This window comes from Lissotriton helveticus, chromosome 10 (genome assembly GCF_964261635.1).
Source record: "Lissotriton helveticus chromosome 10, aLisHel1.1, whole genome shotgun sequence".
Classification (NCBI taxonomy): domain Eukaryota; kingdom Metazoa; phylum Chordata; class Amphibia; order Caudata; family Salamandridae; genus Lissotriton; species Lissotriton helveticus.
This window is the reverse complement of record NC_136071.1, coordinates 1177955760-1177978580: the sequence shown is the minus strand read 5'-3', so window position 1 is coordinate 1177978580 and position 22821 is coordinate 1177955760. Positions and strand designations below refer to the sequence as shown.

General features: G+C 48.6%; 1 protein-coding gene across 1 annotated transcript in view; it reads right to left on the bottom strand.

Annotated features, from left to right (window-relative positions):
- Positions 1 to 22821, bottom strand: part of RFTN1 (raftlin, lipid raft linker 1) — a 363828-nt gene that overhangs the window by 10874 nt on the left and 330133 nt on the right. The window contains exons 6-8 of the mRNA XM_078664025.1: positions 21409 to 21609; positions 13337 to 13452; positions 7009 to 7112 (exon numbers count right to left, since the gene is read on the bottom strand). Of these exons, the coding sequence (XP_078520151.1) occupies positions 7009 to 7112; positions 13337 to 13452; positions 21409 to 21609 (421 nt within the window). The remainder of the gene's footprint in view (positions 1 to 7008; positions 7113 to 13336; positions 13453 to 21408; positions 21610 to 22821) is intronic.

Sequence of the window (22821 nt, the reverse complement as noted above, 5' to 3'; positions counted from 1 at the left end):
GATGTTTCCCCATGAAACCTGATGCAGGTTTCATGTGGTGCAGGGCTTTACAACGTGACGCATCTCCCTAGAGGCGTTTCGTTGTAAATAGGGCGCAACTTGGCACATGGTTTACACCGCCGTAGCGTCACAGAAGTGACTAACGGTGGCGCAAATGTGGCGCAAGGGGCTCGTAAATCTGCTCCAAGGTGTGGATAACATTGTGTAACAAAAACAAAGCGTCAATGATAAGTTTCTAAAAACAAAGAGGTGAAAATATTGTGGCTGCGGTTAGCGCCCCGAGTTTAGGTATGGGATAAAAAGGCTTGTGGGGGAAATCGGTGGGGGGGGGTATGAGAAGTCAAGTCAAGTCAAGTCAGAGAATTTATATAGCGCACTACATACCCAGAGGGTCCCAAGGCGCTTAGAGAGGGGAGGAAGATTACTTGTCAAATATCCATGTTTTAAGTTGCTTTCTGAATGCTAGGTGGTTCTGGGTAAGGCGAAGGTAAGCGGGGAGTGAGTTCCATGTTTTAGCAGCCAGGTATGAGAAGGATCTGCCGCCCATGGTGGTCTTGTTGATGCGAGGTACAGTGGCGAGGGCTTGGTTGGAAGAGCGTAGTTGGCGGGAGGGGGTGTAGAAGGACAGTCGTGAGTTGAGGCATTCTGGTCCGATGTCGTAGAGTGATTTGTGTGCGTGAGTTAGCAGTCGGAAAGTGATCCTCTTATTGACGGGTAGCCAGTGGAGGTCCTTAAGGTGACCTGAGATGTGTTTGTTGCGTGGGATGTCTAATATGATCCTGGCTGAGGCGTTTTGGATTCGTTGGAGTTTCTTCTGGAGTTTAGCGGTAGTACCTGCGTAGAGGGTGTTTCCGTAGTCCAGTCGGCTCGTGACCAGAGCATGGGTGACTGTTTTCCTTGTTTCGGTGGGGATCCAGCGAAATGTTTTTCTAAGCATGCGAAGAATGTTGAAGCAGGAAGAGGATACGGCGCTGACTTGTCTATTCATTGAGAGTGAAGAGTCCAGTATGATGCCTAAGTTCCGTGCGTGGTCTGTCGGGATGGGTGCCTTTCCGAGGGCTTCCGGCCACCAGGAGTCGTCCCATGCAGAGGGGGATGTACCTAAAATGAGGACTTCTGTTTTGTCTGAGTTCAGTTTCAGACGGCTTTGTTTCATCCATTCGGCAACTTCTTTCATTCCTTCGTGTAGGTTAGTTTTGGCGGTGCTGGGGTCATTGGTGAGAGAAAGGATTAGTTGAGTGTCATCCGCGTAAGAGATGATGTTGAGGTTGTGTTGGCGGGCGATGGTCGCGAGGGGGCTCATGTATACGTTGAAGAGGGTGGGGCTGAGTGAGGATCCTTGTGGTACGCCACAGATGACTTCGGTGGCCTCGGACTTGAATGGAGGGAGGCGGACTTTCTGAGTTCTTCCGGTGAGGAAAGAGGTGATCCATTCAAGTGCTTTTCCTTGGATTCCGATGTTATTGAGGCGTTGTAAAAGGGTGCTGTGGCAGACTGTGTCAAATGCTGCAGAGAGGTCGAGGAGGATGAGGGCGACTGTGTCTCCGTTGTCCAGCAGAGTTCGAATGTCGTCTGTTGCTGCGATGAGGGCGGTCTCAGTGCTGTGTTTTGCTCGGAAGCCAGATTGTGAGGGGTCGAGGGATTTGTTGGCTTCGAGGAAGGCGGCGAGTTGGTTGTTGACAGCTTTCTCGATGACTTTGGCCGGGAATGGAAGGAGCGAGATGGGGCGGTAATTTTTGAGTTCGGTGGGGTCCGCTGTGGGTTTCTTCAGAAGGGCGGTGAGTTCAGCGTGTTTCCAGTCTTCCGGGAAGGTGGCGGAGTCGAGGGAGCTGTTGATGACGTCTCGGAGGTGCGGTGCTATGACGGAGTCTGCTTTGTTGAAGATGTGGTGAGGACATGGGTCTGTGGGGGATCCTGAGTGGATGGAATTCATCAGGCGGATTGTGTCCTCAGTGGAGATTGGGTTCCAGTTGTTAAGGGTGTTCACGGGGGGAGAATGTTCAGCAAAAGGTAGGGTGGGTTGGTTTCCGGGTTGGTTGTTGAAGCTGTTGTGGATGTCTGCAATCTTGTTGTGGAAGAATGAAGCTAGGGAGTCGCAGAGGGCTTGAGAGGGGGTGATGTCGTTGGAGTTGGCCGAGGGATTTGAAAATTCCTTGACGATGTTGAAAAGTTCCTTGCTGTTGTGGGCGTTGTTGTCAAGTCGATCCTTGAATGCTGTTTTCTTGGCCTTACGGATTAGTTGGTGGTGAGTGCGGGTGGCGTTTTTGAAGGCGTCCTTGGTGCTAGTAGTTGGGTCTTTTTTCCAGGCCTTTTCGAGGGAGCGGCAGAGTTTCTTGGACTTTTTAAGATCATCGTTGAACCATGAGGCCTTTTTGCTGGCAGGTTTGTTTTGACGTTTCTTCAGTGGTGCTAAGGTGTCGGCGGTGTTGGATAACCATAGGGTGAGGTTGGCGGCGGCTTCGTTTGCGTTAGAAGAGTGGGCTGGGGTGTTTAGAAGGAGCGATGCGGAGATCTGGTCCGTGGTGATTTTGTTCCAGTTTCTTTGCAGAGTTGGTTGGAGGTGGTTGGTGAGTTTTGGTTTGTTGTAGGTGAAGTGAACACAGCTGTGGTCAGTCCAGAGGAGCTCCGTAGTGTGGCTGAAGGAGACATGATTGCTGAAGGTGAAGATGGGGTCGAGTGTGTGACCTGCGATGTGGGTGGGGGATGTGACCAGTTGTTTAAGTCCGAGGTTGGCGAGACTGTCCAAGAGGGTGGTGGTGTTGCGGTCGTTGATCTTTTCAAGGTGAAAGTTGAGGTCTCCCAGAAGGATGTAGTCTTTGGAGGGGAGCGCGTGAGGAGTGATGAAGTCCGTGATGTCTTCACTGAATTTTGCGCGGGGTCCTGGTGGTCTGTAGAGGAGGGTGCCTCTGAGTGTGGTCTTGGGGTCGATGTGGATCTGGAAGTGAAGGTGTTCAGAGTTGGTGAGATTGGCGTCAGAGCTGGTTGAGATGCGGATTGACTTCTTATGGACGATAGCGATTCCTCCTCCTGTGTGGCCGGTGCGGTCCTTGCGAATGATCTTATAATCTTCCGGGATGGCAATGGTGATGTCTGGGGCGGAGGAAGCGTTCATCCAAGTTTCTGTAAGGAAGGCGACGTCCGGAGAGATGGTGTCTAGTAGATTCCATAGGTCAATGGCGTGTCTGTGGACTGATCGGGTGTTGAGAAGGATGCATTGTAGGTGGTTGGGGTCAGGGGTTTGTGTTGTGGTCGTAGCGGAGATGTTGTCGGTGCCGATGAATTTGCAGGAGTAGCAGGAGAAAGGTCCATGGGTGTGCTTGGGAGCGGCTTGGACGCAGGTGGGGGCGCGACCGGGGTTAAGGGCTAGGAGGGTGGCGGCGTCGTAGGTAATGCGGGGGGGCTGGGCAGTGCGAGGGGCAGGGGGTCTGGCGCTGGGCGCGGTCCAGGCGCGGACGGGCGTAGACGGGCTTACCTTTGGCGCACCTTCGGCGCGGATTGGGCGCGGTCGCTGCGCGTAAACGCTGCGCGCGGGAACTACTGTCATATATGGAGAGTGGGGGGGGAGGGGCGAGAGCGGCTCAGCTGGGAGGCGGGGCGGTCTCCAGAAGGCGACCACAACAAACAAAATGGCAGCGGAGGGGTTAACAGAGCGTAGCGCTTGGGGAGAAACGCGCAATAATACAAACAAATGTGATAGCGCTTTAAAAATGGTACAACAGCAAAGCGGCGAGCAGGGCAGGCTGCACGCAACAAATATGAGGCAGATATTCAACAAATATGCGGAGCAACGATACCACAGGACGCCAGGGAGGCAGGGGAGCGACCACTCTGCTCGAGAGCGAAGCGAGTCACAGCGCGATAAGCTAACGGAGCGCTGTTTCTAGTCAGTGGGAGGGCGGCTCAGCTGGGAGGCGGGGCGGTCTCCAGAGGGCGACCACAACAAACAAAATGGCAGCGGAGGGGTTAACAGAGCGTAGCGCTTGGGGAGAAACGCGCAATAATACAAACAAATGTGATAGCGCTTTAAAAATGGTACAACAGCAAAGCGGCGAGCAGGGCAGGCTGCACGCAACAAATATGAGGCAGATATTCAACAAATATGCGGAGCAACGATACCACAGGACGCCAGGGAGGCAGGGGAGCGACCACTCTGCTCGAGAGAGGTTCTATTATCCCCATTTATACAAGTAGTTTTATAGGAAAGGAATCCGCGTGTAGTGCTGTGGACAGGTGTCATTATGCTGGCACGATCTTGTGTTCTTTTGCGAATTTCGTATCACGCTTGTTATACAAAATTCCTGTAATTAAGGCATCAAGTTGTGCAGCACAAATATGCTGTGTTCACTACACAACTTTAACCCTGGAGCACATAAGAATGGGAACAACTAGACACAAGCGCTGCTGTTCGCAGAACTTGTGCTATTGTGTGGCGGAAAATGGGTTTTTGTGTCCAAAATGGGTGAGGACGCACTTCATGCTAATGCATAGCGCTGCAAGCAGATTTTGCGCTTCATGCAACGGATTTTTATGGAATTTTACGCAGTAATGTGAAGCCAAATTATGCAGATTTCATACGGCACCATTTACTCAGGGGATGTATGTAATCTTTATTTTTCCCTCAATTACTTCAGTAATTCACGGTGAAGAAAAGCAGGGCTTTATTTTTGCAAAACAAAGTGATTCACACTTTATTTTTCTTTACAGTAGAAGCTGGGGGAATTCTATCTGATTGTGAGGGTTACTCAAACATAGTAGTTTTCAAAATAAACATTTTTAAAGATCTTTAAAACAGGAGAGAGAGAGAGGGGGATAGAAGAGAGAGAGAGAGAGACAGGAGAGAGAGAGAGAGGAGAGAGAGAAGAGTAAGAGAGTAGACAGAGGAAGAGAGAGAGGAGAGAGAGAGAGGAGAGAGAGAGAGAAAGATTCGGAGGAGAGAGAAGAGAGAGAGAGAAGAGAGAGAGAGGAGAGAGAGAGAGAAAAGAGAGAGAGAGAGAGAGAAAGATTCTGAGGAGAGAGAGAGGAGAGAGAGAGAGAGAGAGAGAGAGAGAGAGAAAGATTCTGAGGAGAGAGAGAGGAGAGAGAGAGAGAGAGAGAGAGAGAGAGAGAAAAGAGAGAGAGAGAGAGAGAAAGATTCTGAGGAGAGAGAGAGGAGAGAGAGAGAGAGAGAGAGAGAGAGAGAGAAAGATTCTGAGGAGAGAGAGAGGAAAGAGAGAGAGAGAGTTTTTTTGTCCGAGTATTTAAAAATCCCAGGTGCAATCCTACCGACCCGACCACACCCGACTAAAAACTTCTGTACCCAACTATTTATTAAATAATATACTTCTTAAGGGGTGCAACACCCCAAACCCCACCCTCCCCCCGATGCTACACCCTTGCCTGTTAGCCTTTCGGAGACACTGGGTGAGCCCCGAGACCGGTGAGACAGGCGTATCGGCCTGCCAGAGGATGGGTGATTGAGGACATATCAATATTTATCTATCGGTCATTCCTCAGTGCTGTAAGACCGCTCTAAACATGGTGTACAAGTGACATATACATGCTCGAGGTACCAACTTGGGACAATAGAGTGAATGCACACTGAGCACCCCTCGCGGCTCTGCCAGGGAACTCAGTACCTCCTGTGGGGTCCCGGGTGCGTAAGAGCGAGAACCCACCACCTAGAAATGAAATGGGAACAAGGCCAGGGCAGCCTCACCAGATGGGCATTTTACGCAACAGGCCAATCTACCTGCCCGACCTTGGATGGATCACACGCGGTTAATGGTAGGTCCACCCAACTCATCCTCAAACCGCGGCACAAACATTTACTAACGCTTCATTAGATTCTTAGATCTTTCTGAGTTGAGTTGTGACCAGAAAGTAACTTCTCCTGATCTGGTCTAATACTACAAGACGAAACACCCAAACAAACCTAGAGGGATTCACAAGAAAATGCCGGAGCGCAGTATTACGCCAAATTTAGCAACGCTGGGCCCTGACATTTTCAAAACACACGGGCGCGCCATACTTACAAAAATACGGCTCACCCCTGCATTCCCCCTAGCGCTGGTGCTAAAAAAGCTGCCTAGCGTCAGCGCAGGCACCCTGCCTCCCTTCCTGCACATAAACAATCAATAATGGCGATTTGCTCTTTCTATGTGTGCTGCAAAATGCATCGCACATAGAAAGAGCAAAAAACAAGGAGAAATTAATAATTTCACCTTGTATCGCCATCCTAAGACCAGGTATTACCTGGCCTTCGTTTTTGGCGCTGCCCCATCCTTGTAAATCAGGGGCAGGTCAAAAGGTAAAGGGCGTCGCTGTGGAACGCCCACTGCAACACCCATTGCCTGCCTCTTTACCGCAGCAGACTGCGACAGAAAGCAGACTGGGGCAGACTGCATGGAAAAGCCACCTTGTAAATATGGGTAATGTCGCAACACCACCAGAGTGTCAGAAAAAGTGATGCTCTGGTGGGAAAACATCCTTTACAACGCAACTTTTACCACGCAGTGCCTTTACAACGCAGGTTTTTCAACGCAAGTCATTACAACGAATTGCGCTGAGGGGCGCTCTAGGATAGGTAATAGTTTATTTACTATCCCACACCTTCCCTACTATCCACGGGGACTGGAGTTGGAATAGTAAATTAAACTATTCACTATCCAGCGCCCCCCAACGCAAGTCGTTGTAACGACTTGCGTTGAAAAACCTGCGTTGTAAAGGCATGCGTAGTAAACGCATGCGTTGTAACAACGTACATCCGCTCTGGTGGCATTAGGGGCTCGTAAATATGCCCCCTGGTCGCCTACAACAAAAGCTTCAGCTTTCTGGCAGAGACAGAAGTCTAGGAAGCCAAACCCTGCTCAAGTTGGACATCCGCGGCTTCAGAAAGTCCTCAAACAGCCGTACTCTGGTGCTGCACCAGGGGTTGGAATACTTCCGGGTCCCCACTCCGGCCCTGGCGATATGAAGGATGCCGGAGGGGGCAGGTGCAGGACGGTGGCTGCCTACATGCTGCCAACTTACCTGTTCGTATTCGCAACTGGAGTCGGAAGCACACACTTCAGCTGCCATCCGTAATCCGCCAGAGAGTTCAGCAGCGGCACATAGTCGGTCTGCACCTTGGTCCCCTGAGGAAGAAAGACTGACATTTAGACTTCATTGATGGGAACAGAAAAATAGACCAGCACGATCAGGCAAACATTTCAGAGGTGGAAAATCCTTAGAAGTTATATAATTGCGGCCACAAGTTGTGAGGCGTGGCCTTCCCCACTCAGATGCCTGTTCTGGAGTCAGTTTCTATCCAGTAAAACACAGCAAATGTTGACATTAACACACAGGGAGTCGGTCTGCAGATATCAAATATTCAGCCGCGGTCCGTGCAGGTAACAGCAGTCGGGCGGGGGGCCAGGTAAAGGGGGATTTCGAGGGACGATGCAGAGGGGAAATTAAATTAATTTTCCCACTGCATCGTCCCTCCAAATCCCCCCTTACCTGGCCCGCCCACCCGGATGTACGTCAGTACAACGCAATCATTTTGATCGCGGTACTTTACAACGCGGTTTTCACAACGCAACTCGTTACAACGACTTGCGTTGGAGGGCGCTGGATTGAGGATTAATTTAATTTTCTATTCCAACTCCAGCCCACGTAACAGTAGGGAAGGTGTTGGAATAGAAAATCAAACTATTCCTTAAGCAAGAGCGCCATCCAGCGCAAGTCGTAGTAATGACTTGTATTGTAATGGCTGCGTCGTAAAGGTCGCGCGGTGTAAACACCGCGTTGTAAAGGATGTTTCCCCGCCCACCCCGTTGCTGTTACCTGCACGGACCGCGGCTGTACATATTGGAGCATTGCCCGTGAATGGAAAGCCTCCTCAATCAATCTAAGCTTTGTATTGGATTTTGGATTTACGGACATGAGACCTTAGATTTTCACATTCATCTGAGATACAAACAAGTAGAGATCTGTTCAATGATGTTTAGAACTCACTTACTGTCCTCAGTGGTGGCCGCTGCAAAAGAAAAGTGGGAAGGAGAGGGACAAGGGGAGGGGGGCCAGGAATAATAAAAAAGACTTACCTTTCGCCAACAGATGCCTCTGTGGTTCTTTACTCCCGATGGTCACTGCGAAAGCGCAGGCTCCCCACCCAATCAAGACACTGCTCTCATGCTATACCTAGAATGATAGCTGCTCCAGGATTGGGCTGAGCGCCCCGGTCTGCCGGTCAGCCAGTGCATGGGAGTCTGTGCTGTTTTTCAACCTGGCTGTGTAACACAGCTGGGTTGGAGAAATAGAAGTGCGCATGTCAGTTTGGCTGGATTAAGACGGTGCCCATCACACCTCCCCCTGCCCCGCCGTACTCAGTCAGTCACAGAAAAATGTAATTATATTATTGTTTATTATCATTTTATTTTTCTGGGACTGACTTTGACCAGTGGAAGGATGCTCCTACGTCATTACAGAGGGGCCGCCCCTATTTCTCCTTTCGGAGAGGTCTGCTTTGGTACGAGGAGGCATGTTGGCGGTTCCTGTCGGAGAGGTCTGCAGTGACGGTCTGCGTTGGTACTGTGAGGCCTGTTGGTGGTGCCCTGCGAATCATGTGTTTTGGGACGACAGTCAATGCCAAATTCTGTCTGTGTTCCTCAACAGGATCATGAACATGGGCTGGACCTACACATTTGGATATTACATTGCTGCAGGATTGTCCATCTGAACCAGGGTCAAGCTCCGCGTGATGGAGTCAGGATTGGCTTGAGAGCGCGATGGGCTACTGTCAACGCCAACATATAGATATGATAAGCGTGTTGCTAATCATTTTTCGTCTATGATTAGATGGTCCAACTGAGCTCCCCTTTCTTCCATCAAGAAATTTGTAATAAGCGACAACTAAGGGCCTTATTTAGATCTAGTCTGTCATAAGGGTGACGGATATCTCGTCTGCTAAAATATAAATCCCATTGTATCCGATGGAATTTATATTTCTGTGGACAGTTAATCCATCAATGGTGTGACAGAGTAACCCGTCCGCCGAGATCTAAATCAAGTCCTAAATGATTTATTCTTGGGACCCTGATTTTAATTTCTGCAAACATCTTGGGAGGTATATTAAATACTGAAATTATTTTTTTATGAACTTCAGAATTCATAATCTCACATTCATCATTGTCCTCAATGTGCAAATTATAAATCTACATGTAGTTTACAAATAAAACGGCTACAGTTCAATTCTACAAGAATATACGAATTGAATAAAAGAATAAATTCTTAAAATTAAATTATTAGTTAAAAAGGTATTAAGTATTCACTAACACAAATACCATAAGACAACTACAGCTTCAAAGGGGAACACAGTTTGTTTAAATTCTGCTGTAGTACATGCCAATTCAATTTTTATCATACGTGGTCTATAAATCATCCTAAGCGTTAAGTTAAACGTTTACTCAGCTCAATTCAACCGTCTTGATTAATGCCATCGGCATCTTATATTTAGACTTGATAACTTTCATAAATTTGACAAAAACAGTCATTCGCTCATCAACGCGGCTCACACCTAATCTGTGAAATTATGGTTTTAGGAGATAGCTGTATTACTTAATCAAAACTGGGAAAGGCAGAGTGACAGGTATCAATTTGCACCTTCTAAAATTGCATAAATTAGTTATCAAAATGTATCTTATTTTTCCAACTCTGCCCAGCATCACTAAAACTAAAAAAAAAAAGAAACTGATATGATAAAGCTTGTTATATGTACAGGGCTGAGGAATGTGCATGGGCATTTTATTAGGCCAATGTTTGTCTTGTTTCTCTTATTTACTCTCTAAATAAGGCTATGAAATGACTTCATAACCTTCATAAATCAATACGTTAACGCCTTTTTATTTGTTTACCTGCTTTTTTTATTAATATAGATCTGCTAGCATTACTTCTGTGGAAGGATGGATATTTCAGTGAGGCCTGGCCCTGGGCATCAGAAAGGGGCACAAAGCCACAGAGCTCTGAAGAGAGTATGCAGTGCTTAATATGGAAAGCAAAAAGTGCCAGGGCTCTCGTCAGGAGGCCGCTTCAGCTTACACGTTGCCCCTGCCGTGCTGCGAATAATAGTAACAACACAACTACTAACTATCGCACTCCAACAAGTGTAACAATTCGGATTATTTCAGGCCCCCTGAGCTATAAGGATGGCTTGACTGCAGGTAATAGTCACTTTTTAATGTATAATAAATTAATAATTAACGGCTGTTGAGGTCATCTCTAAATTAGCCAGACATCGCCACCTTGTGGCAGACTGTCACAAGGACAGGTGTGGACAATTAAGTGCTGGTGCTGAGCACCGGAAAACACCGGCTCAAATTAAGTACTGCGCTGACTGGCTCTTGAATGAGAGATTGTATGAAGGCGCTAACACCTGTGTGGTGTAGATGGTAGTCTGTCTTCCAAAGGATACACTTTTGTAATCCTTATGCTCAAGGGTGCCCTAATTATTATTATTTTTTTAACAAATTGATTTTTATTTTGTCTGAGTTGATAAGTACACCCATGTCGTGAAGAAGGACTTGTCTCGTTTACACAATCATATGTCACATTCTGTCGCAAATGGGGTTTCATCAGCCGGTTGTGGAGGTCGATAGATTGCATTTGCATGGAAGGGAAGGTGCTGCTACTGCGGTGTGTTTGGGAAAGGCACTGGGACTAAGTTTAGGCGGAAGGGAAGGATTCTCTAACAAGATCACCGATACGCGGGCGAAGAACTCTTCTGCGATCCATATAATTGGAATATGGAAAGAGACACACTGTGGACAGATCTGACGCAGGCCAACATCCAGAAAGCTTCCTTTCTAAAATGGATGCTAAAATATAGCGCTAAATGCCAGTTTTACATTTCTCGTAATTACGTGTAATTTTTTTGAAATTTCACTAAATTATGGAAAAGCAAATTATGCAAATATCGCACACCTGTGCCCCAGCCACAGTCCATTTAATGGGTCTGTCCCCAGGAACTTTTGGGGTAAATTTTTATCTTACTATTTGCAGCGTGTCCTACGCTCGACAGATGCTACCTGGCTATTCATCCCTTGAATTACTCTGAGTCGCTGCGGTGGCCAGGCCTTTTCTTATTTGGCATCCAAAAGCTGAAGTGATTTAACCTTGCACATTCATTTGGAACCCAATTTTCCTTGCTTAAGAAACAACTGAAACCGTGGCTGTTCGAACACATTTAGGTGTGTTCACTCTAAGTTCTTATTTCCCCTTCCTTTTTAGGTCGAGCCTAGCGCAGCGCGCATGCGCTGCACTCAGAGGACCTCTTGGAATCACTACAGACTTCTCAGTAAACTTGTGCATGTGCCATTACATTTTTCTCACATTTTATTGACCTTTGCATGTGGCTTTCAACAATGAAAGCACGCAATTGGCCAAAGGCGGGTGAATGTCCTGCCTTTATTCTAAAGGTTCACTCCCATGGCCTTTGGGTCTCGGGAGCGAGCAGCGGCATGCACAGGCTGGCAGCTGGTCGTGGATCAGGTTACTAATTTAACTGAGCGCGGTCGCATTCACTTTTGCGGCCGCGCTACATTTCACTTACATAAACAAATGCAGTCATTGACTCTGCCCCAACCCTGCTGGCACCAGTCTGGGTTTTTTAGGCACCCGTGAACGGAAGTCACGCAGCTCTGTTAAATGTATAATGTTGTTTCTGACCTCCAGCCCCTGAAACAAACAGTCCTTACTTTTAAATATTAGTCAACTAAGATAGGTTTGTTAGTTTTACACTTGATACAAAAATCACGAATGCGTTCCGACCCCCAGTGTGTGAGCTGATACAAAAATCACGAATGCGTTCTGACCGCCAGTGTGTGAGCTACCACTCCCATGTTGCCTTTACTGGTCATTTCTATATTTAGCCTCAATGTCACTTCTGCCTCTTGCCCCTCCTGTTGCACTGCGCTCCCCTCCACACTCTCAAACTTCTGAAGAGCGTCACTAGGAGCCTAGCCATGGATGAATATCTCATGTGCAGTGCCGGCAGTTCGTTGCTTGCGAGGTCCCACTGCGGACCCCCTCGCTGGTCTTGTCCAGCCCTCTATGCGTGAAGGGACCGGGATGCCCCTCTGGAATGGACGTAAAAGGGGTGGGTAATGTGCATTAGAAGCCACAGCTGAACTGTCTTGTGTAGAGCAAACTACAACCCCCTAGCCCCCCCGCCCACACACACAACTCAGCTTACCGATGGAACAACCTCGTGTAACACTTGATGTGTTTGTGGACGCACATGAGAACAAAAAAGATTTATTTTCAACTTGAATATGCACCCCTCAATTAAGCATTTTTTTCTCAGTATTCAGTGGAAAAAAATTGCATGCAAATTCTGTGCTTCTGATTTCTTTCACTCCCACTTCCTCAAAAGAGACCCCTCCCCAGTCTCCAACCTGATGACCGTTGTGTCAAGGGTGATGCGGCCAGTGGGAATGGGGCAACAGCACCTTTATCTGGACATTAGTGGAAGTCATCTATAGCAGCAGTTGGTTTACGTGGTGCAGTTTGACATGTGAATTTCTTTGGAATTGGAGCTCCTAATGTTCCTAGGTCCATGCGGGCTCTGGACACGCTGCAATGCTTGTCTGATTATCGCCCCACCCCTTTCCCCATCCTTGCTTGCATGTGGCACCCGTCTGCTTCTCTTAGTTTGTCACGTTATATATGGAGCAGAGGCCTGGACCGTTACTGGCGAGTTCACACAGTGCAGGCGCATTCAGTTCACACGTGCACGAAAAAACTTTTTATCTTGACATTTATGTTTTTGGACAAATGCTACCAAAATAAAATGAAACAGTGCCACTTGGCTGACCATAAAGCTGAACTTGCTGTGCTATTGGCCCTTTTGCAGCCCTTACAGTATATCTAAAGCAGTAGCGTGGCAACTCTTCATTTCTGGACATAATTGAAAAGGCAGATTACAGCTCGAGCAGCTGAATTTTAAACTGGGAACCCATGTTTAAATCTTAGCTGAGGCTCCATATTTTATGTTTTTGGGAAAATTACTTAATCTTCCGTGCATACAAGTAAATGCGATTAGCTCTACCTAAACACTTATAAGTTCCCAAAGGTGAGACCTATTGGCTATGCCAATGCTTGTTCCTCTTGGATTGGTGTACCTTAGTGCCAGTGCACCCTTGTACGGGCATCAGGACGCTCAATAAGTTAAAACCAGCCCAATGGTGCTATTACCCACTGAAGTGGGTCAGGGGTGTGGGACATACCTGCCTCACTCTTAACATTTTTTGGTACAGCAGCTCACCTGTACCAGCCAACCTGGACATAGTACCATTGACTCCACGCAGGCGCTCACACTCACCTCGAGGATGGTCAGCTGTTCGACCACAATGGCGTCAAAGCCCTTGACGGCTTTGTTATCGGCTTCAGGGGAGTCCTCAAAAATGAACACACCATCTGCTGTGCCTGGGGACAAATCTGTGGAGACAAACATGGCGTCTTGGTTAACGTTCTGCAGGTCCCGCTCTATACATTCAAGAATAACGCTAGGAAAACAGGTTGTTTTCAGCACAACCCCAATCTGTATGGTTGCTGAGGATCCAAGACGTGCGCTCTGTGCCCTTTTTAGGTCAAAGCCTACCAGTCAGCATAGCTGTCCGTTTGCTAAAGACTTCTTGGGGACATTCTGAAAGTGGACCTAGAAATGCATCCCGCCCATTGCTTTCCATTGGTTTTATGGTTTGTAACTCACATTTGCTTGCTTTATATTTGCTAGCTTTATTTGTTTTAAGTTATCTACCATGTCTTTGTCACTCTAGTGGAGCATAGCCTGTTTACTGTATTCTTCCACAAGTGCTCACTTTGTGTAAACAGGCCTTTAAATCTTGTTGTTATCTTGTCACATTTGCTGTGCATTCAAAGACAGAGGTCGAATGTCAGTGTCTGTCTTCTGGGGGAGCTTGGTGTTTACTTTTCTTTCTCTGACTTCAAAGTGAGAGGATTAATCTGACAACCTGGCGGTGTGAAAGGAAAGACTTGTTTTGAGCACACAACAAAATGTAACAGTCTGCAAATTAACTGTGCAAATATCTCAGAATATGTCAGTATTAGGAAAGCATAAATTAAGCTATTTTTGTAATTCTGAAATGTGGTGGAAACAAATATTTTAATACTTTCAAAACAAATCAGTACACTCTGTAATGCCATTTCCACACATTATTGTTTGTGAGCTGTATAGTTTGTACACTGAAACTGTATGTCTGTTCAAATGTAATGGTTATTTCAATTGAAAATGTGTTGGCTGTAATGGCAGTGCACTACCACACCAGACATACTCCACTCTAAACCGCTCAACTCTACGGCACTTTACTCCACTCTATGCCACTTTATGCCACTCCACTCTACCCCACTATACGCCACTTCACTCCAGGCCACTCTTTTATCTCTACGCCACTCTACCCCTCTGTATGCCACTCCGCGCTACGCCACCGTTAGTGTATGTTATGTTATTTGGATTTTTAAAGGGTGACTTATCACCAGAACAGTATCCAGGCACTGGCCGATACTCTATGCCACGCTACGATAATCCACTCTATGATACTTTACAACACTTTACTCCACTCAATGCCCTGGCACTCTATACACCTTCACACTTTGCCCATCTGCTCTACGACCTTCCGCTCTATGACACTCCATCCTATGCCTCTGCACGCCATGCTACGTCACTCTAGGCCCCTCCACTCTATTGCATTTTATGAAACTCTACGACCCATTAGTTTACTATACTCTACGCCCCCCCCACTTTATGCCTCTCCACTCTACAGCCCTCCACTGTTACCCCCACTCTATGACCGCCCACTCTACGACACTCCATGACAGTTTTCTCTACACCACTCTGCTTTACTCTATGCTACTCTACGACATTCTACGCCACTCCACGATACTCCAAGACACTTTACTCCGCTCTGCACCACTCTACGAGAATTTACTCCACACTATGCTACGCCACTCCACTCTACTCCATTCTACATAACTCTAAGCCACTCCACTTTTTGACACTCCACAAAGCCATGAGCTGTTGTATGGGCGAGACCTATTGGCCCATCTCGGGCTTGTTCTATTTGTGGTCCTCTCCTACGGATTTAATAGACCACAGGTGATATGGGTGACTGTAGCCAATCAGAAAGCAGGCTTCCTGCTCTACATGTATTTTGGAAATTATGCCAGGGCACGTGACAATGGTGAAACATTAGGTTTGGAGTTGGCTTCTTTTCTGGATTAAAGGTCACATCTCTCCAAATCTGCTGTGCCACCCTGACCCCATTAGCATACCCGCGCACAGTGGCGTAGCATGGGTACCACGTGTCCTAGTGCAAGCAAGGAAAATGGCCCCTTGACTGCTGCTTAGCTAATAGCAATAGCATTCACCAATAATTATGGTTTGGTGGGCCCCGCAGACCTCTGGGTCCCGGTGTCAATGCACCTGCTGCACCGATGATAGCTACGCCATCACGTGCTACCGATGTGCACCTATGTAGCACACTGAGGCCTTCTGTCCCCATCAGTAAACACATACAACAGCTGTGTAGCTGTCGCCGTCGTGCACTGTGCATAGTGCAGTGTAAGGAGGCCTATATATGTGTGCACGCGCTCAGCAACTCAATCTGCAAACTCTCTCGGATTCTAATCCTTTCTCGCCTCCTCATTGGCTCTCCCCTCTCCCCCCCTCTCCCCCACCTCGTGCATATTTCAGCAGCCCGCCTCTGGATTTCAAATCGCACATTTGAGTCCGGGACACGTGTAAAGGGCATCACATGTCTGATTTACACATCAGTGCCGAGGAGTGACCCTTGACCTACACGTGAACACATACACAGACGGTGCACGCGTGTGCGCACTGGTACAAACATGAGTACCCAGACACGGCCCTCCTGCCCTCACATCTGGGCACCAGCCCTCCTGGACCCGGGAGCCACTCCTTGCCTTTCCTGGGTGGGGGATGGATGCCACAGTGTAGGGCGACCAGACGTCCCCGTTTTCCCAGGACGGTCCCCGTTTTTGGAGAAGTGTCCCCGTGTCCCGACACTTTTCTCCAAGTGACTCAAATGTCCCCGTTTTCAATCAGTGTCCCGGTTAAACACAGAAATGTCCCTGTTTTTCATTGTTCCGGTTGAGCATGCACGCGCATGCTCGATTTGCACTGGCGTTTGCTAGCCTGTGATGTTTCATTGATTTTAGGCAAATATATGCTATAGTCCTTAAAAGTGTAAATGTAATAAGAAGTACTAATGCTGCTGTGTAAAGGAGAGGGGTCCCAATAAAAGACCTTGGATTTGTTGTCTGTAATGCTTCATCTCGGTCTGTGGAGGGAGCTGTCATTGTAGTCCTTTTTCTATGTCTATGACAGCTGTCAAATAATCCTACTTTTAGGTCGATGGTTACTGCAAACCGTAGTCCTACTTCTATGTCTATGACCTGTCCCCGTTTTTTTGTTTTAAGAATCTGGTCACCCTACCACAGTGGCGCATGCGCCCGGGGGCCCAGCCGCCCAGCCGCCCAGCCGCCCTCCCACGGTGCGCATCAATGTTTGATGGCGCCGGGCTGGCAGGTGCCACCCTCAGTCCTGAGCAGGGGGGGGGATTTCACCGTCTGGTGGGCGCTGCCAGCTGCTCCCTGGTCGGACCAGGAGTGAAATGATGAGTCCTTCCTGGTCACAGCTGCGCCATCAGGCGTTTATCAGTCTATGAGTCAACACTCCCTACGGTAGATCAAACACACGCACGCACGTACCCCAGTGTGTGTGGGAATCTATCCATCCATCCGTCCGTCCGCCTGTCTGTCTATCTATCTACCTATCTATGCACACACACACATATATATGCATGTCGATATTTATACACATACACCAAAAGCAGTAGGCCTATGGGCCTGATTACAAGTATAGTTGCTAATTACTGCACCTGATAAATAACAATACCACAGGGTATGTTATTTATCAGGTGCAATAAATAACACCTATTACAAGTTTATGAAAAATAACATGAAGGTTTTGGTGTTTATGGCACCAAAATACACATGAAACGTTAAATACCGTGGGGCAGATTTATGAGGCTCTTGCGCCCCCTTACGCCGCAATTGCGTCACGTAATGTGACGCAACGGCGGCACAAACAATGCGCCCTATTTACAACGTGCCGCATCTAGGAGATGCGTCACGTTGGAAAGCCCTGCGCCATAAGCAGGCGTTCCTGCGCAGGAACGCCTCCTAAAAGTGGCTGAGTGAAATCTATGAGATTTCACTCAGTCACTTTCTACGTCAATTCCTTACGCCTGCTTGAAGCAGGCGTAAGGGTGACGCACCATGCATAGAAGAGGTGGCCCCTGTGCATTGCAGGAGTCATGTCGCACTTGCGACATGACTCCTGCAATGCGCCGCCCGTGCGCCGAGAGATGCGTCACGCATCTTCACTGCCTTGCACCATGGTGCGCCGCATTGTAAATGCGGCGCACCATGGGTGGCGGAGCAGTGGCGCACTGTGGCGCACATTAACTGGCGCATCCCTGGGGATGCGCTAGTTAACATAAATCTGCCCCCGTATATTTTCCCCTGTTAATTTCAGCAAGTTTGACCTGTTATGTTATGTTACATCCATTTATAGCGCGCTCGGTTACTCATGAGTGTCCCGGCGCGATGCCAAAGGGGTACTAGAAGGAGCTATTAAGCAAAGAAATGTGTCTTCAGTTTCCTTTTAAACACAACTGGGACCTGCCAAAATGTAACGTACATTGGGTTATTTAACACATCCAATAATTATCGGATGCGTTAAATAATAACAAACTCATAATTCTGTCCCGTACATTTCCGCATGAGGCGGAATTAACCGCCCAACTTGTAATCAGGCCCTAAGCCTCTGTGCGCTGCATCTATTTCCAACTGGATGTACTGGGCAATCTCCAGTGGTGTCCAGTTCACCTAACAGCCAGTTCAGTGGCCGAGCAAACTCCCGCCATATTAGATCTCTCAGTACTGCCCCCACCGGAAGAGAACCACGTCCAAGAACAAACTCCAGTACTGAGTGTCTCTTTCACTTGATTTCTAAATTTTTTGCCCCGGATTCCTTCAGCAGGTGGTAAGTTCCCATTGCTCATTCATGTAGGAGTTAAGGGGGTGTAGGCTTTCAGCAGGGCTACCTTCCAGGAAGCTGACACCTAGTCCCGAACCTGAGACCGTGGCCATGGAGAAGTGTGGCTCAATGGTTAGAGCGGCAGACCCTGATGCAGAGGTCTAGCCGGGACCAGGGTTCAATTCCCTGTCTCGGCGGGTCTTGGGGCTCAAACATTCCACGGACCTGATAATTTTCGCCTCGGTGCCTATTCCAATCATGGGTCCCACTCTGCAACTCTGGGCAATAGCTTGCTTAATCTCCACAACGGCCCCCACAACGCTAAGGATGCCTGGCCTCTACCTTGGGGGTGCCCAGGAGTGGACACCTCACAGGGAAAGCCAGGATGGGTTCCACAGCAGTATTCGTACAAGCGCCTTGAGACCCTTGCGGGTGAGTAGTGCGCTATACAAGAATCAATTTACCATGGAAGTTTCTTAGCCAAGAGTCTCAGTCACAAGACTGCAGCTACGGAAAGCATATTCAAGGGGTCTTGCCCAATAAGGGTCCGCTATCTCAGAAAAACAACACAAATTATGGTAGCCAAGCCATGTAACACGGGCGCTCTACACTGTATCAGGGCGAGAGTAGCAAGACTGTATCATATATTGCTGGTGCTCTAGAACAGGGGGGGCTACCACAACAACCCTGATGTAACCCTCCAGCACGCGGAGGGGTCAAAAACTATGAACAGAAATTCTGAGCACTTAAATTTTATACCAGGTGAAATGTCAAATCCAAGGGTGATGTGTAAAGTCCACTTTAATCCACTTCATCAGTTCAAGCCAAAGGGAAATTTTCATGTACAAGCAAACGCAACAGCAGTGGTATGAATACGACTTTCAGCCAACACGTTTCGTCAAATCGCAAGCAATGCCTCACCTTCTTCAGGGCTGATATGTAGAGAATACCAATATGATTCTGATATAGAGAGACCCACGGTCCTGGGACCAAATAACCAGCAGTGACGTGTAATCCTGTAAAGCAGCGAAGTATCAAGACAGGGAGAGTGCTCCCACGCTGGACCACGCCGATACACGAGGAGCACTCTCCGTATCATAATACTGCTGTTCCGTTCGGATATACATGGACATTTCCCTTTGGCTTGAACTGATGAAGTGGATTAAAGTGGACTATACAGTAATGACCCTTGGATTGGACATTTGACTTTGTATACACTTGGAGTGGTCAGAATTTCTGTTCATGGTTCGCTATCTCCGTTCTTAGACCGCTGATAATCCCCATTTTAGGTGTGTTGGGTCCTTTGAAGGGTCTCTCTTTTAAGGCCAGGGCATCTGGCTGTGCGTACCCTGCCCCTTATATGGCCGCAGTCAGACACTGGCTCCAATCTGTAGTATGGGGTGAACCCGCAGCTGCAAGCAGCCTTCGGCCATGCCCACCAAGGACTGCTCAGATCACCTTCCCTATGGCTAACACCAAGCCCCGCGCCCAACGCACCCCAGGCGGCAAACCCCCTGGCAGGCCCTGTGCCCAAGCCGTCGCTGGTGGACAACCCTGCTGTGCGCACCATTGGCGACAGGGCCTGGCACATGGCCAATGGCCAATCCCTCCGTCCATCCCATCCAAGGCAACCCCCCATGTGCAGCCAAAGTCTGTGTGCAGCTGGGTTGGGAACAGGGCATTGTGTTGGCCTTATTCCCACCTTTAGGTCGTTAAGCGGAGGCTTGCCTCTTTTTCGGCTTGGTTTGAAGACCCTGAACTACAGTTTGCAAACCAGAATTGGAGATCTTACAACTCTGGCTCGGAATTCACTAGCTGCTTAGCAAAAATTACCCACCCGCCTGAGCCAGGGGTGAACAAACTCTGACTCTTTATGCCTCCTTTACTTGTTTTGTTTCAGGATGCTGGGACGGAGCCCATTTTCCTTCAATATGGACTGCAACTGATTTTTTTTGTTGCAAACAACCAATTTGGGACCGTTTCTGCAAACCCGTCTTTGTTATGTTATGTTAATTAATTTTCTAACGCGCGCAGCTAGTCCAAGGAGTGTCCCGGTCTGCAGACCCAAAATAGAAGACAGAGGAGAGAAAAAAGCTACCTAATTCAACCAGGTTTAAGGAATTTTAGGGCATATTATCAAGGGGGTTTATCTCCGCTTTTTTGGCTTTAAAAGCCAAGAAAGCGGAGATAAAATTATCTCCCTATTACCAAGCTGTCGCTAACACCAGTTAGTGACAGCTAATAGGAGATAGCGACCATCTTGGGCCCCGCTTTGCATGTCAGTGATATTTATCACTAATGACATGCAAAGTGGGCGTGCCAAGATGTTAGCGACTGGAAACAGTCGCTAACATCGCTATCTCCTATTACCAACTTTTGGAGATATTCGCGCTAAGCGCGAATATCTCCAAAAGCTAACACCTGCCCTGAGCAGTTCTTCACCATGTTATCCAATGGGAGGTGGATAACATGGCTAAGAGCATTTGCTCGATAATGCATGAATATCGCTGACTTTTCAGCGATATTCATGCATTGCGGCCGTTTTTTATCGCATTTGCGATAAACCTTGCTAATAGCAAGGTTTATCTGCGATAAAAATCGTCGATGTGCGGCGATAATTTTTGTCTCTAAACAAGTTAGAGACAAAAATTATCGCTAGTTGTTGGTAATATGCCCCTTTGTAATTAAGTCAGCCGGGGGTCCATGGATCTGGGTTTGAGGACTATTCCTGGATTAGTGGTCCTGATATCGCTAACTTTTTTATCCTTTCAAGACAACCAAAAACATGCGTTGAACACTCATTTTTCAAAAACTACTGAATGGATTTGAACCAAACCAAGCACAGCCACTTCATTGAATAAGGTTCTATTTTCCTGCCAGGTTTGGTGTAATTCTGTTCCACATTTAGCAGAGAGAGAAGATGCCACTTAAAATGGGAAATTCACTTATTTGACACCCCTTTTTTTGTGCTTGACCCCCCCCCCACCTCGTCCTCCCACCCCCTCATGGATCTCCATGAAAAGTTGCTTATTTTTAGCTTACACCTATTAACACCTTGCGTGCTGATGACGAGCTCAGCTCCCGACCCACACCCTAGCGGCCTACCGGGGAAATGCCCGGTGCCTGCTATGGCCAGTCCGGCCCTGGCCAGCATCCAACCCCCTCGCTTACATACCGCGGGTGGCACATGGTCTAGCTACGCCACTGTCAGTGCCATGACCACCCATCCCTCCCCAGCGTTGCCTGTGCCGGACACACATGGAGGTCTTGCATCGGTGACATTGAACATGAAGTGGGGGTGAGCTGCATACCATTTACCATGCCGGGGTAGAAGGCGGCGCTGACCAGCGAGGCCCCCCTCTTGAAGTGCTCCGTCATGTGCTCCAGCCAGTTGGCCTCCAGGCTGCCGGCGGACTGGCCCTGCTGGCGGACCCGGATGGGCACTCGGACGGGGTAGTAGTCACGGCGGCGACCAGTCTGCGGCTTGTTGAAGACGGCGAAGACCTCAGCTTCTGGAAGGTGAGCACAGAGACACTGTTAGTGACCCCCACGGCTCTGTAGGGGCAGGTAGAGGGTAGGTGGGGGCTGGCAGCTGAAGGGTAGATGGGGAGGGCACAGCTGGAGGGTAGATTGAGGGGGCAGCTAAAGGGTAGATGGGGAGGTTGAGGTGGCAGCTAGAGAGTAGATGGGGAGGGGCCAAATAAAGGGTAGATGGGGAGGTTGAGGTGGTAGTTAGAGGGTAGATGGGGTGGCAGCTGGACAGTAGATTGAGGGAGCAGCTAAAGGGTAGATGGGGAGGCTAGGTGGCAGCTAGAGGGTAGATGGGGTGGCAGTTGGAGGGTAGATTGAGGGGGCAGCTGGTGGGTAGATGGGGAGGTTGAGGTGGCAGCTAGAGGGTAGATGGGGTGGCAGCTAGGGGGTAGATGGGGATGGGGCAGATGGGGAGGTTGAGGTAGCAGCTGGAATCTAGATGGGTAGGGGGCAGCTAAAGGGTAGATGGGGAGGGGCAGATAAAGATTAGATAGATAGGGAGGGGTCAGATAAAGGGTAGATGGGGAGGTTGAGGTGGCAGCTAGAGGGTAGATGGGGAGGGGCCAAATAAAGGGTAGATGGGGAGGTTGAGGTGGTAGTTAGAGGGTAGATGGGGTGGCAGCTGGATGGTAGATTGAGGGGGCAGCTAAAGGGTAGATGGGGAGGCTGAGGTGGCAGCTGGAGGGTAGATGGGGTGGCAGTTGGAGGGTAGATTGAGGGGCAGCTGGAGTGTAGATGGGGAGGTTAAGGTGGCAGCTGGAGGGTGATGGGGTGCAGCTAGAGGGTGGATGGGGAGTGGGAGCTATATTGTAGATTGGGAGGGGCAACTGGAGGGTAGATGGGTTGGTGGTACACAGGAAGCAGGTGGAGTGATGGGTGGTAGCTGGTAAAGCCGATGAAGATGTGGGTGGTAGAAGGTAGGTGGTAGGTGAGAAACAGGTAAAGAGGTAGGTGGTATGGGGTAGGTGGGTTGGTGGTTGGTAGGAAGCAGATGATAAGGTGGGTGGTAGAGGATAGGTAGGAAGCAGGTGAAGAAGAGGTGGGTGGTAGAGGGTAGATTGGTAGGTGCTAGTAGGAAGCCGATGAAGAGGTGGGTGGTAATGGGTAGATGGCTAGGTGATAGGTAGGAAAGTAGGAAGGAGGTGAAGAGGGGTGGGTGGTAGAGGGTAGATGGGTAGGTGGTAAGTAGGAAA